Source organism: Solenopsis invicta, chromosome 3, assembly GCF_016802725.1.
Source record: "Solenopsis invicta isolate M01_SB chromosome 3, UNIL_Sinv_3.0, whole genome shotgun sequence".
NCBI lineage: Eukaryota > Metazoa > Arthropoda > Insecta > Hymenoptera > Formicidae > Solenopsis > Solenopsis invicta.
This window is the reverse complement of record NC_052666.1, coordinates 276073-291083: the sequence shown is the minus strand read 5'-3', so window position 1 is coordinate 291083 and position 15011 is coordinate 276073. Positions and strand designations below refer to the sequence as shown.

Here is a 15011-nt window from a genome sequence, read left to right as displayed (position 1 = left end):
TCCAGCCGGCGATCATCGCGACCGGAACTGCGTGACGCGCCATTGTTTCGAAATATACGAAGCGTGTCTGAGCCGTCTGATCCCAGGAGCCCGATCGAGAACTCTCCTTCCCCGCTTTCTGCCGCTTCGCCTTCCTCGACAAACTTATTTATCGCGATTGCATTAAATTAATTATCATCCCGTGTATAACAGCGTAAAACCCACCTACGCTTTTTCACGGAATGCCGCTTCGAATTATCAAGGGATTGTGGGTAGTAACTATAGTTGAGAAATTAAAAGTTAATAGCTTAACTTTTTTAGTTACTTTCAAGTAAGTTAATCTTTTACTTCAATTAGTAATTTTTAAAACGTGCAAACTTATTAACTTTTCTTAATTAAAAACTTTCATCTCTGTGGATGCATTTTAGTTGATATATTTTTATCTCTATTATTGTATAATTCTCACAGCTATTGTTTCTTATACTTTGTAAAAGAAAAAAAAATGTTTTCATAAAAAACAATATTTCTTTGTTACTTCATATAAATTTAATTTATAAATAAATTATTAAATTTATTTTATGCTCTATATTGGAATTGTTTTATTATTCAAAGTAATTTAATTTTTAAAAAAACTTTACAATTCAAAATTAACTTTTGACTTGAATTAATTTGATCCTAACGCATATTTTAATTTTTGTTCATGCAATTTTTAACGTAACTTTATAAGTCATTAACTTTAATTTTAAAAAAATATTAATCCTTGAAAAATTACAGAGTTGCTAACCCTTTCTCGAAAGAATTCTTGAAATTTAGCAATTTAAAAATGCTTAATTTAAATGCAGCAATTTAAAATATATCTTTGTAAGAAGAGATTTACTTTCTCCGAACCATATATCTTTATAATTCTCAAAATATCTATTTGCAATACTTCGTGTAGCCTGTATACATAAGTATATTGACATGTTGCAACTATTGAACATACTTAATTAAGTTTTTAATTATAATATGTACAAAATAATTAATTTCTTATAAGCACACAAATATGTAGAACAAATTATTATTTTATTTAATCTTGTTTGAAATGTCAACAAATTTTTCTTTTTATTCTGAACTCAATAATCTAAAGCTAAAGCTAATTTCATTGAGGTTTCAAATGTTGATAAAATACAAGCCATATCAGTACCGCAGATATAATTCATTTTAATATAATTTGTATATTTCATGTACAAATACACTCACACGTATCACAAACATACTATACGTCAGTAACGTTCAGTCAATACTTTCTTCGCGTTACTAAAATCATGTGGAAGATCAAAAGAATATATAATAAATTATTTCAATCTCTCCAAAATTCGCAATTAACTGATATCGATGATAGATATGATTTCAATGCTTAGGATGACAACATTGTGATTAATGTTTCATATAAAAAAAAAAACAAAAGAATTTAGATACGTTACACCTTCCTTAGGTTTAACAATATTGACAATTATGAAAATTATCACGATACCAGACTGAAATAACGTATCAAATTGTACATATCTAAATTGTTTACAAACTTGCGACAGTACGAAGGTCGCATTTGGGAGAGCAAACTCAAGGTAACTATACATTGTATAGCTACGCTTTTAGAACAAGTCTTTCGAATATCGCTTTACATTCCCCTCTATTATTACAACTCATCGTGCTTCTCATCCTCCTCCTCCTCCTCTTCATATTTCTTATCATCCTCGGCGTCGATGTCCGAGACCTTCTCGTTACTTGCTTCTTCGTCCTGCGATTCCTCCTCCTCGGGCACCTCGTCTAAAGAGATTCCTAGGCTCTTCCTCATTAGTTGTTCCACGCTATCTGCAAAACTGGCAGTTTCCCGTAGCATGTAACCCGATCGTAAAGTTGCCGTGCGGAACATCATCAGTGCAATGTCCTTGGCTGTCTGATCGGCCGAGTCAACCTCGACTCTGCGTAGCAGTTCTCTGATGAGTGGATGCCTCGGATTAACTTCCAAAGTCTTCTTCTGGTTCAAATAGTAGCTCTTCTGTGGATCATCGGTTTTCTGATGCGCGTTTGAGATCGCCAAACGTTCCATATTTCCGGTCCAGCCAAACATGCTGGCAACCAAGGCACAAGGCGAATCGGTCAGGCGTTCCGACACTTGCGCCTTGCTGATATGATCCTTCAGGATGTCACTCAGCCATTTGACTAGAGGCTCAAACGTCGTCTTCAACTGTTCCATTCGTTCTTTCGCCCGTTCTCCCTCGTCCAGCGTGAAACCTTCCTTTGCAACATTCTGAAACTTTTTACCATCGAACTCGGGCAATGCCGATATCGCGTACTCGTCCACCGCCTCTGTCAGATACAGCACCTCGTAGCCCTTCTTCTCCAGCCTTTCGACGAATGGCGACTTCTTTACTTCATCCTCGGACGAACCAGCGATGTAGTAGATATGTTGCTGATTGGCCTTCATGCGGGATACATATTCGGGCAGAGAGGTCATTTCTTTCTGCGTCGACGAGTGGAATTGCAACATCTTGGATAGTCTCGCACGATTCTGAGGATCCTCAATTATGCCTAATTTGATGTTTGTGCTATATTCCTTCCAAAACGTCTCAGAATCCTCTTTGGGAATCTTCTTGATCATGTCCAGTACCTTTCTGATGAGTTTCTTCTTGATAACTTTGATCAATTTGTGCTGCTGAAGATTCTCGCGTGAAACATTGAGCGGTAGATCGTCGCTGTCCACGATACCACGAATAAAGGACAGATAATTCGGCATCATGTCGGTGAACTTGTCGGTGATGAAGACTCGCCTGACGTACAACTTGATGTTGTCGGACTTGGTACCGTATCGATTGAAGCTGTCACTCGGTTGAACCTTAGGGATATATAAGACAGATTTGAATGTGACTTCACCCTCCGCAATAAAATGCGTCTTTGCCAAAGGTTCCTGATTATCTTTGGTCAGTGTCTTGTAGAACTCGATATATTCCTTTTCATCGACTTCGTTCGGTTTCTGTGTCCAAATTGGTTTCGAATCGTTCAATAGTTCCCAATCCCATACAGTCTTATCCACTTTCTTAGGTTTCTTCTCCTCTGTGTCCTCTTCTACCTTAGCGTCATCCTCCTCGTCCTCTTTATCTTCGGTATCGCTATCATCTTTCTCTTTTACAGGCTTATCTTCTTCCACTTCTTCAGCGTCGACTTGTACTTGTTTACTGTTCCATAAATATATAGGGAAATTGATAAACTGTGAATATTTCTTCACTAGGGTCTTAATCGTATCAGGCTCTAGGAAGTCTGATGCTTCATCCTTCAAATGTAAGCTGTAAAGGACATTTTAAAAATACACAATATTAGCAATATTCTTTCTAGGCAATATGGTGAAAAATAAAATTATGTATTATTGTTGTGGAGAAACTTGGAGACTTTGTATTTGCTTAAAAATATTTGTAAACATACCTTACAGTCGTTCCTCTCTTCAAGGTATCTCCACGTGGATCTTCAATAATGCTAAAGTTGGAACTATCGGATTCCCAAATATACTGTTTATCGTCGTTATGTTTGGTGGTAACAACAACAACATTTGCAACCAAGTAGGCAGAATAAAAGCCCACACCAAATTGACCGATCATGTCATTCATGTCCTGGGCATTCGTGACATCCTGCATTTTTCCCAGAAACTCGGCTGTGCCAGATTTAGCGATGGTTCCAAGATTGTTCACTAAATCTTGCTTCGTCATGCCAATACCAGAATCCATTATATGCAGTACTTTATTTTCCTTGTCTGCTTTTATTCTAATAGCCAATTCAGTATTTGTTTCCAACACGCTCTTATTGGTGAGAGACAATAATCTAATTTTGTCCAATGCGTCGGATGCATTTGATATCAATTCTCTGAGATAAATCTCTTTGTTACGGTAAAGAGAATTAATAATAAGTTTCATCATGCGGTTGACTTCAGTCTGAAATGCAAATTTTTCAGCCTTTTCTCTGAGTTCTTTTATCTGGGCAGTATTTAAACCATCGATCTTTATCGCTTCCTCTTCTCTTTGTACTGCTTCATGATCTGTAACAGAATTTAAATGTTATTTAAATGTGTAAATGCATTGATTTAAATTCTTATAATAATAAGATAAATTTATATACATAAAATTATAAATAAAGAAAATTCTACTTATACAATAATTATTAGATACAAATGACATAACTAAAAAAATTTATTTCTGCTTAATCTTCTCAAGTAGAATCATTTCAATGTATCCAATAAATTTCTAACAGATATGACATACTATATGCACAAAAAAATCCAAGTTAACGTAAAAATTGGACAAATTTCATTACTCAAAAAAATTCCACACCTTTGTGAAATAAACCCTCATTTTTCTACGTTCTATTACAACTCAATATATCATCTGCACAGTTTTGTTACGTGTCAAACTCTAACGGACTACTCCCACCTGTTACTAATGCCTTCTTCGAAAAATTACAGAACAACGAACAAATCAATTTTTCGTTCGCAGATTAAGGCAAATAAGATAACAACCTGTTCGCGATGCCTCGCGGCTGGCGCCAAGATCATTCTCCACGGTACCGGCGTTCTCCTCGGCCTCATCCTCGGCCCGGACGAATCCTGCGGAGCAAATAAGAGCGCGTAAGATATCGGAGGCACGCGTATTCCAAAATGAAAGAGCCGATCTCTCGTTGGAAAAGAGGAGGTCACTTACCCGCCAGCAGGAATAATCCCGCGATCAGTATGTACAGTTTTCTCATCTTCGCCGCGGCAACGATAACCGTGAACGATTCTGAGAAAGAGAAATCACCGACGAAAGCCTGGCGAACTCACTCACTGCCACCGTAACGCTCCGCTGTTTTTTCACCGACTGTCACGGAACGGCCGCAACGGCGACGCGATATACTCGTAACACACGACGCCGGCGGGGCGGTTCTCCAATCACGTTGAACCACGAAGCACGTGCCGACCAATGACAGCCTCTACTGACAGCACCTTCGTACATATGGCATCGCGCGATTGGACCGAGCGTACACATGTCTCTCGTCTCATTCTAGAAGATTCACTCGAGCGTCTCGGCATCGCCACGCAGAGCAACGTATATGTAAAATTATTGTAATCGGAAGTTGAATTATCAGTAACTGGCGAATGCTATGTGTAACGGGCGAATGCTATGTAGAAAATATCGAAAATATGACGCCGCCTCGTCGGCTCAATTGTAAGTCGAGGTTAAATTATTATTTTCAGTCGAGCAGCTTTAAATTCACTCGTTTTTAGACGTTAGTATCTGTCGTTTTTGGTTATGTATAAATTTGCATATTCATTTTTTATCACATTGAAGTGACACACGTACGAAGCAACATAATGTTTATTTTTTTACAAATTGTAATAAGCGACGCGCAACGATCCGTACAAGTTAATAATAATAGTTCACTTAAGCAATTTTATGAATTGATAATGAGAGGTAGAGTTGTTTGTCAGTGAATATAGTTTCGCTTGATAAAACAGGAATGTCTTATTATCAACAGTAAATAAGTGAGAAAACTCACGAGCGATACAAAACAATTTTTTCTTATGTCGATAAATTAAAATAATGATAAAACAGTTTTCATTTCGTTTTCGTTATCTTCATTACATCTTATAGCGATTTCGGCTGGGGCGCACCGGTGTGCCATCTTACCGGTGGCACACAAATTGGCTCCGACTATTTTCTCAGGTCCACTTTGTGTACATCGTGGAATTTGATTCTGTCCATGGGGAAATTTTCTAAACTGAGAAGTCACCACTTTCTACATAGGCCTAGTTTACACCGAGCACTTGATACGCGTACTAACTCGTAACTTTTTATTAAATTATCTTACTTTCGGCAATGCGTGTATACATGATACATATATTTAATTATCTCGATTCATATTGTACCAGCTTAATACAATATTCTTTAAATTTATTGCCGAAATTACGATAATTTAATAAAAAATTACTAGTTAGTTCGTGTATCAAGTACTCGGTGTAAACTAGGCCATAGGCTTTAGTAATTTTCTATTCAATTATCTTAATTTCGATAATAAATTTAATGAATAGTATATTAAGCTGGTACAATATGAATCAAGATAATTAAATATATTATTCTGGGTGAAAATTCACCCCCATATAATTGAAAATTGATTTACACTTTTAAGAATTTTTTCAGATTTTTTTCTACTTTGGATTGCAAAATGCGTTAGAATGATGAAACTCTAATATTATTTTAATGTAAAAACAAAAGCTTTATTAAATATTATTTTAAATTATCACACTTTTAATAACACCAAACTCTTCTAAATTTAAATTATCACTTGAGTGAAAATTTATCCAGAGTAGTACCCTAGGATTAATAATGACATAATAAAATGTCTTCTCGACAATTAATTGTACAAGAGGTCGTCGAAATTTTAAGACATTCTCAAAGTGTCACAATATTCTTTGGAGCATATCCAATAAGAAAATGATTATCTTATTACGGCTTGCAACAACGATAAAAATCAAATCATACCATTTTTAATTCTGATAATATTATTGTTTCATTTGTTTCTAAGAACTGTCATTTGTCACGTGCTGCATTTATAGCTGTCGCATTGTTCGGGCATACGTTACTTTAAAAGTAAACTATCGTTACTTTAAACGTAAACTACATTTGACAATGCCTATGATATTTTATCGTTATCCTGTCCTAGTTGTCTATTAGTCTATTATCGTGAAAAAAGTAAATAAATGTAAGAGTTCAAGAACGCGGAACACTAATACCGTGTGTGCTACATCATAGCCAACTAGCGACTATGTTCTAAGGCTCTAAGTAAGGCTGATCAAATATGTACGGTAATTTCTTTACTTCTCGGACTTTCTGTTACGATGCCATTTTGTCCGATGTAGAGTCCAAGTTTATCGATATTAATCTGAGTCTATCGGTATCAGTATATAGAGGTCAAGGTAATATTATATTGCGCTGAAATGAACGCAATATATAGGTGATAACGTAATGTAAATTACATGAATTTACATAATGTAATATTATGGTACATTATCAATATAAGCGTATTAATGCAATAACACATTGATTTGTTGATGTATGAAACTAAAAATTTGTTTGCAAATTTCATTAGTGATATCCATTCTATGGGATTGTCTCCTTCGTCAAACAAAAACGCGTTTTCTACATACATTTCTTTAATATAAGAAATTTTATACTATACAAATTATTAAATTCAAATTTAATTACAGAAAGAAATTCTTCTTTCTGTAAAATCTGTTTTTACGTATAGACTCGTTGCAGTTAAGAACGTTAATTGTCTTAGGCATCGAAAAATTGATATGTACATTGGATCTCGTAGCCTTAGAGATAAAAAAATATTAGAAATCATGTGTTTATCGGTATCAATAGTTAATATATCTTTCAGGAAGCATTAATCAAACTAACTGATCTCGGACACTTGAATAGTGTCCTAAGTTTGCCCAACCCATATTGAACAATTGTATTTGAGTTTGCCTTACCTAACGAGTCGCTTCTTAAACTATAACAGTCTGACTCAATCGTATTAAACAAAACTTACAAATTACAATCACATCAATTATTTATATTATTATTTTCACGAGTATAAAGATAATATATTGAATAGAAACCAGAGATAATTAAAATCGTTAAAACATATAATACATCTTCATCGCGATTATTTAATCAAAATAATCGGGGCGATCGACCGTTAAACGGCAACAACAACGCGATCCCGCTGATTACTCTCTCGATGACGCGGGCCTTCTCCAATCTCTAATTCTTCTTCGACCTCGCCCCTCGAAAAAAAAAAAAAAATAATAATAATAATCAGTATCGGCGATCGATCAATCAATCGGTCATGCCCGCAATCGATGCGACTAGCGTGGACTACTAGACTCGCGGCTCGCAGAGCGGAGCGGATGCGATAGGCGTGTTGTGACAAATCGGTTGTTATGGATACATGACGCTCGGGGACCCGAGTGTATAGGCTCTTCCCATACGTCGTCCAGGGTGTGTACACACGTAATATATGTTATTGTCACTGTCATCGTCGTCGCGCTATAGGATTCGTGACGACCGCCATGCCGAGAGACCGCCACTCGCCTTCCGGTGCTCCTGGAAAAAACGTCGCCATCGCCTCCCTTGCTCTCTCTTGCGAAAAGTAAATCCCCGCGGCTTTCTTTGCTTTCTTCCTCCTTTCGCCGCTTGTGGTGAACCGGCTGCCGTTGCCGTCTTCCATTGCACACGTGCGCGTCCTCTTCATCTGCGTCGTTCTCCATCGTGTTCGCCGGAAACCGCGAGCTAAGGTGAGTGCAACGGTTCCCACTTCACAACCGCGCGAAACTCGTAAGGAAGAATTGTATGTTGGCGGCAAATTCTTTTGCCCATCTCTCTCGGTCACGATTTACCGTTGTAAATTTTCGTGAATTATCCTTTTTGCGCGCGCGTAATAACTGTTGCGAGAATATCGAAATGAAACGAGATCTACAGCTATGTGTGTATAACCGAAAACGAGACTTTGCAAGAGAAGGATAATATACCAAGGTATATCGTGCTGTCTTACGTATCCAGTAAACGGAAATGGATTCAAAATTTGTAAACTATATAATATTTTTAATCATTTGAAAGACAGCAATTAAGTCATCTGAACCCTATGTCATGGATGACCCGCGAAAACTTCTTTTAGATTAAAAAAATAAAAATCACTTTACTTCAATCCCGTTTCACGGGACAATAAAATGGATCATGGCCCACACAACGTTTTAGTTTGGAAAAAAAAAAATAGAAATCCTGTATTTTCGATCTTACTTCATGGATTAAAATAGATTCAAGGAATTCTTAAACTTTAATTGGATAAAAATGAATTTGTGTGGTCATTGCCGAATCCAAATTCTTTAAATCCGTTTGCTGGATGTGTCACAATAATTCTCAAATATTTCTATAGTGCATCTAGGTTGTTTCAAATTTTCCAACTATTGAATGCGTAGAAGCTTTTAAAATGTTTATACAATACAATTGTTAAATTATTACGACCGATTAATATCGATTTAATCGAAACACCTAATCAAAGATATGTGACTGTCTTCAATTAATTTAAAACTATAAAGTTTATATAAATTTATTTTTATGTTAAAATTTGTTTCCGATAGAGAACAATCGCTACATGTTTTGGATGCTAATTATAAAATAAAACAATACCGAAAGAAAATTAAATATATATTTCCGTTATCAGTACCTCTAGGTTCCAATTTAAATCAGCACCTTTTATTAAAAAAAAAATAAAAAAATAAATATAAAACGTATTCGTTAATGTAAATATTATGATCAATTAATATTAATTTAGTCAAAGATATGTGACTGCCTTTAATTAATTTAAAACTATACTTTCTCTTCCTGCATTGTCGAATATTGCCGTGCGATTGAACGTTTATTGTAAGAGGCGCGCTCTCCAAATGAATGATAAATACATCCCATTCTGCACCATTTTACATCTTTTCTTCCCGACAACATAATTTGCGATCGCTCATTGCATGTCGAAAGAGGCGTTTCATGAAATAATTAGACTATTAACGAACGGTTGCGCTTCCACACACGTGGCGGTCGATGACAGAGCTGGGACGTGAACGTCGATGTTGCAATGTAGAAAACTAAGTATTATCATCATGTAACAAGTTAGCAACAGAGAGGCGGATAATCAATAACCCACTTTTCATCTACCTTCGTGCGCATAATAATAAAAAAAAACCTTATCATCATTGGATCTTACTATGGAAACAAAAAAAATTGCAGTTTTTGTTAGAATAGATTAGACATCGTACATGCATTCAATGTATCCTACTGGTTTTCAATACAATTAACAATCTAGTCGGTTTGAGAAAATGTTTTATTTAAAAAATATCAAGAATTTTTGTAATCTTAAACTTTTCGATTCCATTTTGCAACATATTGATCTTTGTGCTAATTAATGGAATGAAGCTTAAAATAAATATCGCAATGAAAGGAAGAAGCTTTATCGGACATAATGTAATTTATTTGACGATAAATATAAATAATATATTTAGGAACGAGAGAGAGCAAGAAATGTTTATTTTGGACTTTTGATAATATCTTTTTTGTAATATTAAATCTGATTGTTGAAAAGACAAACGAGTTATTTTAAGTGTTATGAAAAAGATTCTTGTCCATGCGAAATGCATGCTCGTATGGCTACGACTAGGCAATACTAAAGAAATAACTGTGGAATTGACGCCTAAAAATTGAAATCTAGAAAATTCAAATCAAACTTTATACTTTTCCTGCAAATGATTCATAATTCCACATCAGTAGCATTTTTACTCTCCATGTTTTCCGTGACGTTACCGTTATTAATTGATCTCATTTCAATATTTCCAATTGTGCACATTACTCCTCCTTTTGATCCTTTTTTTTTTAATATTATTCGAGATGCTACGTAACATTGCGTTATTCTTTAATGACCAGTTATGATGCAAACGTGCGCGGATCTCGCATTTCCTTTTTCATTCTCGTTTTTTCTCTGCATGTCGCACCTGACTCATACTCGTCACGTGAGCCGAATGACGTTTCCCTTTCTAGCAATGTACAGCTTGAGACCGCAAAGTGCTACGACGCGACAGCAGACCGAGATGATTAACAGGGCCCAACGGGCCGTACACACAACCACGGATACCATCGAGAAGCTGCGTCTACTTTGCCTGGCTAGGGGTGCCAATGGCATTCTTGGTCTGGGTAGGTGAGTCTCGACAGCACACACTCTTTATCTACATTATCAATCATATCTTAACATCGTTCTTAGGCAATTGCAAAATCATACAACAAAACTGCTTATCGTTGTGCTCCTTTCTTTCATAACTAGGTCATATCCGAGTCATCCCTTTTCATGTTTTCCCTCATATGATTTACGACCTTTTGATCGACATTTCTTTTTACAAATAAGCTCTTCTTTTATTTTAATATGATTTGAAAAAAAGTTGAAGTTTCTCCAGTAATCATCACTAGAGTTTATATAAAAGCTAAACTGCAATAAAACGCTTCTCAGCAAAAGACACAGTGGGCACTTGTTGGAAAATGTCCGTATATATAAATTTCAATAGAATTTAAATTTAAATTCTATTGAGATTAAACGGATTTGAATTCAAGAGACATACTATTGAAAAGGAAGAAAATTACAAAAAATAAAATGCGAAGTAAGCGATCAGTGAAATTATGTTACACGAGACAAAAATATAAGAATAAAATATATATAAATATCAAATATAATTTAAGATACTACATACTAATATATCATTATCTTCACAAAATAATATTTTTTTTAAATTTATTCTTAATTATGTCAATATAATTAAAGTTAATATTAATATAATTAATGGATAAAAATGTATGACTAATAATATAAATTCTTGTATTAATCCTATATTAAATTTTATAAGCCCAAACCTGTTATCACCATGTTGAATACAAGAAAATAAATATAATAAATAAGCTGATATGAAAAAAAAACATTATTATTAAATAAATAATTACACAAAACAAAAAAGAGACAAAATGAAATAAAAAGGTTGATCCAAAGTTTAATCATTAGCGAATAAGATCCAACTCATCGCACAAATTAGTATGCGTGCAGTGATATGATTTTTGTTTAATTACACATGAATCAGCCTAATATCACCGTTCTCGACCATTGTGACGTCACGTAACGACATGAGACATCTAAATCTCGTTGACAATAGACATATTTTTCAGAATATTCCGTCTTATAGACGAGGATGGCAACAACAAGCTAAGTTTCGAGGAGTTCAAAACGAGTATAGAGCAGACCAAATTGGAACTCTCCGAGGAAGAAATTAACGATGTCTTTAAGAAATTCGACATCGACGATGATGGAAACATCAGCATCGACGAGTTTCTCGTTGGCATAAGAGTGAGTTTACCTTTCGATTTTATCTAACAATTATTTTAGCGCCGTTGTTATTTTGGGCAAGAATCGTCTAATTGCGTTTGAGAGAAATGTCTTATACATCGCGCGCGCGCGCGCGCGCTTAAACGAAAAATCTAAAAAAATGGTGATTAAAATGTATAAATAAACGATGAAACATAAGACGTGCAGAGACGCGTAATCTCATGGGACCTTAATAAAGCTGATGAAATAATTTTCCTCGTCAGCCGCCGATGTGTCAAAGCCGTAAAGATGTAGTGGAACAAGCGTTCCAGAAATTAGATAAAACTGGCGACGGACAGATCACCATCGACGATCTACGAGGGTTTTACAATGTGAAATATAATCCACGTTACATCAGCGGTGAGGAAAGCGAAGAGCAAATTCTAAATAAGTTCCTTGCAAATTTCGAATACGGAGGCCGCGTGGACGGTGTCGTAAGTAGAGTTCCATGCTGTTTCTCGCCTGTTGAAATCGCGTAAATTAAATCGCTCGAATTGAACGTTCAAATCTTACTTGCTTTTCTTTCACAGGTAACGGAAGAGGAGTTTATGAATTATTACAGCGCTATTAGCGCGAGTATAGACAACGATGCGTATTTCGACTTGATGATGCGTAACGCTTACAAGCTGTGAATCTCGATCTCTATTGTTTGCATTTCGCGAGATAACACGCCAGTCCTGCATCTCTCTCTCTCTCTCTCTCTCTCTCTCTCTCTCTCTCTATTCTACTATGCGCCAAGCGCATTGGCAATTATAAAATTCGCTATTCCGCTGTAAACTAATATGTAAATTATTAATATTAATATCACGTTACCAGGAATGTCTTAATTAATTTGTCTCGTTAGACTCGCACTCTTATTCCGCTAATTGCAAACTAGCATGAATATATAACGTTGTACTATGTCTAAGATTAATGCGTGAGTCATTCGCACGCGAGTGTGTCGATAATGAAATTAAAACTAAAATGCATATTCGTACCTTCGTTAATTCACCGGAATATCTTCGATCGAGAGGAAGAAAAAGAAGTGCGTAGAAATCGATCTCAAAGGGGATCTCGATTTCTTAATAATTAATTTTAACCCCCGATAATCTTTTTCTCTCTTGTCAAACTACTTGACATTCAGACGCACGCAACTTGTTTACTTCCACAAGTTGTACTACGGACTTGTGTGGAAACAGAAGTGAACGATACGTGTCCAACACTCTCTTTTTCTTCTTTGTCTCTGCGACGCTTTATTAGCTATTTATAAAGAAAAGTTGGTTATAGGGTCCAATTTTACCCGCGAATCGCGATGGACGTGCACTGTGCGTCTTTATAATCCTATTGTTTATTCTTCTGCGAATAAATACATGCGACTATGAAACGAATTAACTTTTTGCTCTGCGCGCCTAAAATTTCCTGCGGTTCGACGTAGCTAGATTTTAAATAAAGCGTACTCTATTCGTCCGATTCGTTTTAATCTACTATTGTGAGGCGCAATAAAAGTAAAGATTATAGAATAGAATTTATTATTACATCGATTTAAAAGTAAAATATAAAACAAGGACTAAGAACACATGTTAGCTTCTATGACTATTGGACGATTGGATAATTGGGATGCGATGAGAAAATTTCATTCGTTGCGATCTAATCAGGAATTAAATTAATTTTCTTGATTAATTTCTCTATCGGGAATAAATTTAATGAAGATTAATATCTTAACTTTAATAAAAAGTAATCGTGGGATTAAAAAAGTGTAACGAGTAGCGTAAACAGGGTAGGGCTCTTTTATTTTAATTAATAAAGCTCATTCTCATGGGAATGAGAGCGACGCTTCCATGATACTTGTTTCGATTGGCACACTTGAAAAATTAACATCGCAGCGAAAGTAACGTCTGTAAAACGCATAATGTGAATGCGGTATATATTTATTCTTACCAATAAAATTTTCATTTTTTTTTCATATGAAACATACTATTATTTCACTTTGTAGTTTTGTTTGAATCGAAAGTTTGAATCCATTCTAAATGTGCGAAATTGCGTTGCAAGACGAGCCTTGTTGTATGTACATACGCGATATCAATAAGTAATCGGGGAGTTGTTTTCTCATTACGTAATTCACAGCAAAAATATACGTATAGAAACTGCGCCTCGGAGGAATTCTCATAAGGACGCGACAAATTGTATTAGAAAATGAATCAAAAATAACTTCCGTCCAATTGTTTAAATTTACAACAAAATAAATAAGAAAAAAATAAATGAAAAAAAAAAAAAACTTTTTTACGGGAGAATTTCAATTAATGCGAAAAAATTAGAGGCTATAAAAAAGTTTCTAAGAATTGGCATTAACTGTTTAAAAAAATACAATTAAAAATTATCAAATTCATTAAATTATGTTAAAGCACACAATTGATAATGTGCGTAATACAATTAATAATATACAAAAGAAACAAAAAAAAAAAAAATTGCATCGGCCGGGAATCGAACCCGGGCCGCCCGCGTGGCAGGCGAGCATTCTACCACTGAACCACCGATGCTTGATGTACTGTTTCGCTTAGAATACATAACAAGTAGTAGCATAAACTAGATTTTCAAATTTACAATATACAATTTTATAATGTTGCGCTCACAATTTTATAACTTTTATAATTTACGTTAACTGACAAATCGCCGTACAACTTCTGAAACCTTTGTTTCATTATAACACATGTCTATACAAAAAATAAAATTCCAAGAATTTATAACTAAAATTTATAATAGAATCAAAATTTTATATGCGATTCAATAACTTCCTTTTATATATTTTAAATATTAATATTGCAACATTGTCGGTTATAAAATAAAAAAAAAAAAAATCCTCCCCGGCGGGGAATCGAACCCCGGTCTCCCGCGTGACAGGCGGGGATACTGACCACTATACTACCGAGGACTTGACGTGGATGTACTTAAAATTTGTAGTACATGTGAAATGAAAGCAAATGCTTGCAAAACAAGTAAAACTTATTTGATTCTTCAAATGATAAATCTACATTAATTGTTATCGTTCAACATTTAGTCAT

The 15011-nt window shown here is 35.1% G+C and overlaps 2 protein-coding genes and 2 non-coding genes across 5 annotated transcripts; 1 reads left to right on the top strand and 3 right to left on the bottom strand.

Annotated features, from left to right (window-relative positions):
• Positions 1 to 1155: 1155 nt before the first annotated feature.
• LOC105192989 (endoplasmin) lies at positions 1156 to 4960 on the bottom strand. Its single transcript, XM_011157301.3, has 4 exons — positions 4704 to 4960; positions 4523 to 4609; positions 3439 to 4045; positions 1156 to 3302 (listed from the first exon to the last, which is right to left on the bottom strand). The coding sequence occupies exons 1-4, from the start codon at positions 4747 to 4749 to the stop codon at positions 1655 to 1657; spliced, it is 2388 nt and encodes a 795-aa protein (XP_011155603.1). The 5' UTR covers positions 4750 to 4960; the 3' UTR covers positions 1156 to 1654.
• Positions 4961 to 5167: 207 nt separating this feature from the next.
• LOC105192987 (calcyphosin-like protein) lies at positions 5168 to 14207 on the top strand. Of its 2 annotated transcripts, none has more exons than XM_011157299.3 (5): positions 5168 to 5207; positions 10611 to 10767; positions 11778 to 11955; positions 12198 to 12407; positions 12504 to 14207. In XM_011157299.3, exons 1-5 carry the CDS (start codon positions 5183 to 5185, stop codon positions 12603 to 12605), a joined length of 672 nt encoding a protein of 223 aa, XP_011155601.2. In that variant the 5' UTR covers positions 5168 to 5182; the 3' UTR covers positions 12606 to 14207. The 2 variants fall into 2 exon arrangements, with proteins under 2 accessions (XP_011155601.2, XP_011155602.1); XM_011157300.3 differs by lacking the exon at positions 5168 to 5207 and adding an exon at positions 8106 to 8323.
• Positions 14208 to 14418: 211 nt separating this feature from the next.
• On the bottom strand, positions 14419 to 14489 carry Trnag-gcc. The gene has a single exon. It is a non-coding gene; the product is annotated as a tRNA-Gly (tRNA).
• Positions 14490 to 14809: 320 nt separating this feature from the next.
• Trnad-guc lies at positions 14810 to 14881 on the bottom strand. The gene has a single exon. It is a non-coding gene; the product is annotated as a tRNA-Asp (tRNA).
• Between the last annotated feature and the right edge of the window lie 130 nt (positions 14882 to 15011).

What these genes read in the sequence shown, in the direction of transcription:
- LOC105192987 (XM_011157299.3), top strand. Translation starts at nt 5,183, where the DNA reads ATGACGCCGCCTCGTCGGCTCAATT. An exon ending in AGTTTCTCGTTGGCATAAGA is followed by an intron (nt 11,956 to 12,197) that starts GTGAGTTTACCT and finishes TTTCCTCGTCAG; the next exon opens with CCGCCGATGTGTCAAAGCCG. An exon ending in GAGGCCGCGTGGACGGTGTC is followed by an intron (nt 12,408 to 12,503) that starts GTAAGTAGAGTT and finishes TTTCTTTCACAG; the next exon opens with GTAACGGAAGAGGAGTTTAT.
- LOC105192989 (XM_011157301.3), bottom strand. Translation starts at nt 4,749, where the DNA reads ATGAGAAAACTGTACATACTGATCGCGGGATTATTCCTGCTGGCGG. An exon ending in CCGCGAGGCATCGCGAACAG is followed by an intron (nt 4,046 to 4,522) that starts GTTGTTATCTTA and finishes ATTCTGTTACAG; the next exon opens with ATCATGAAGCAGTACAAAGA. An exon ending in AAGAGAGGAACGACTGTAAG is followed by an intron (nt 3,303 to 3,438) that starts GTATGTTTACAA and finishes TGTCCTTTACAG; the next exon opens with CTTACATTTGAAGGATGAAG.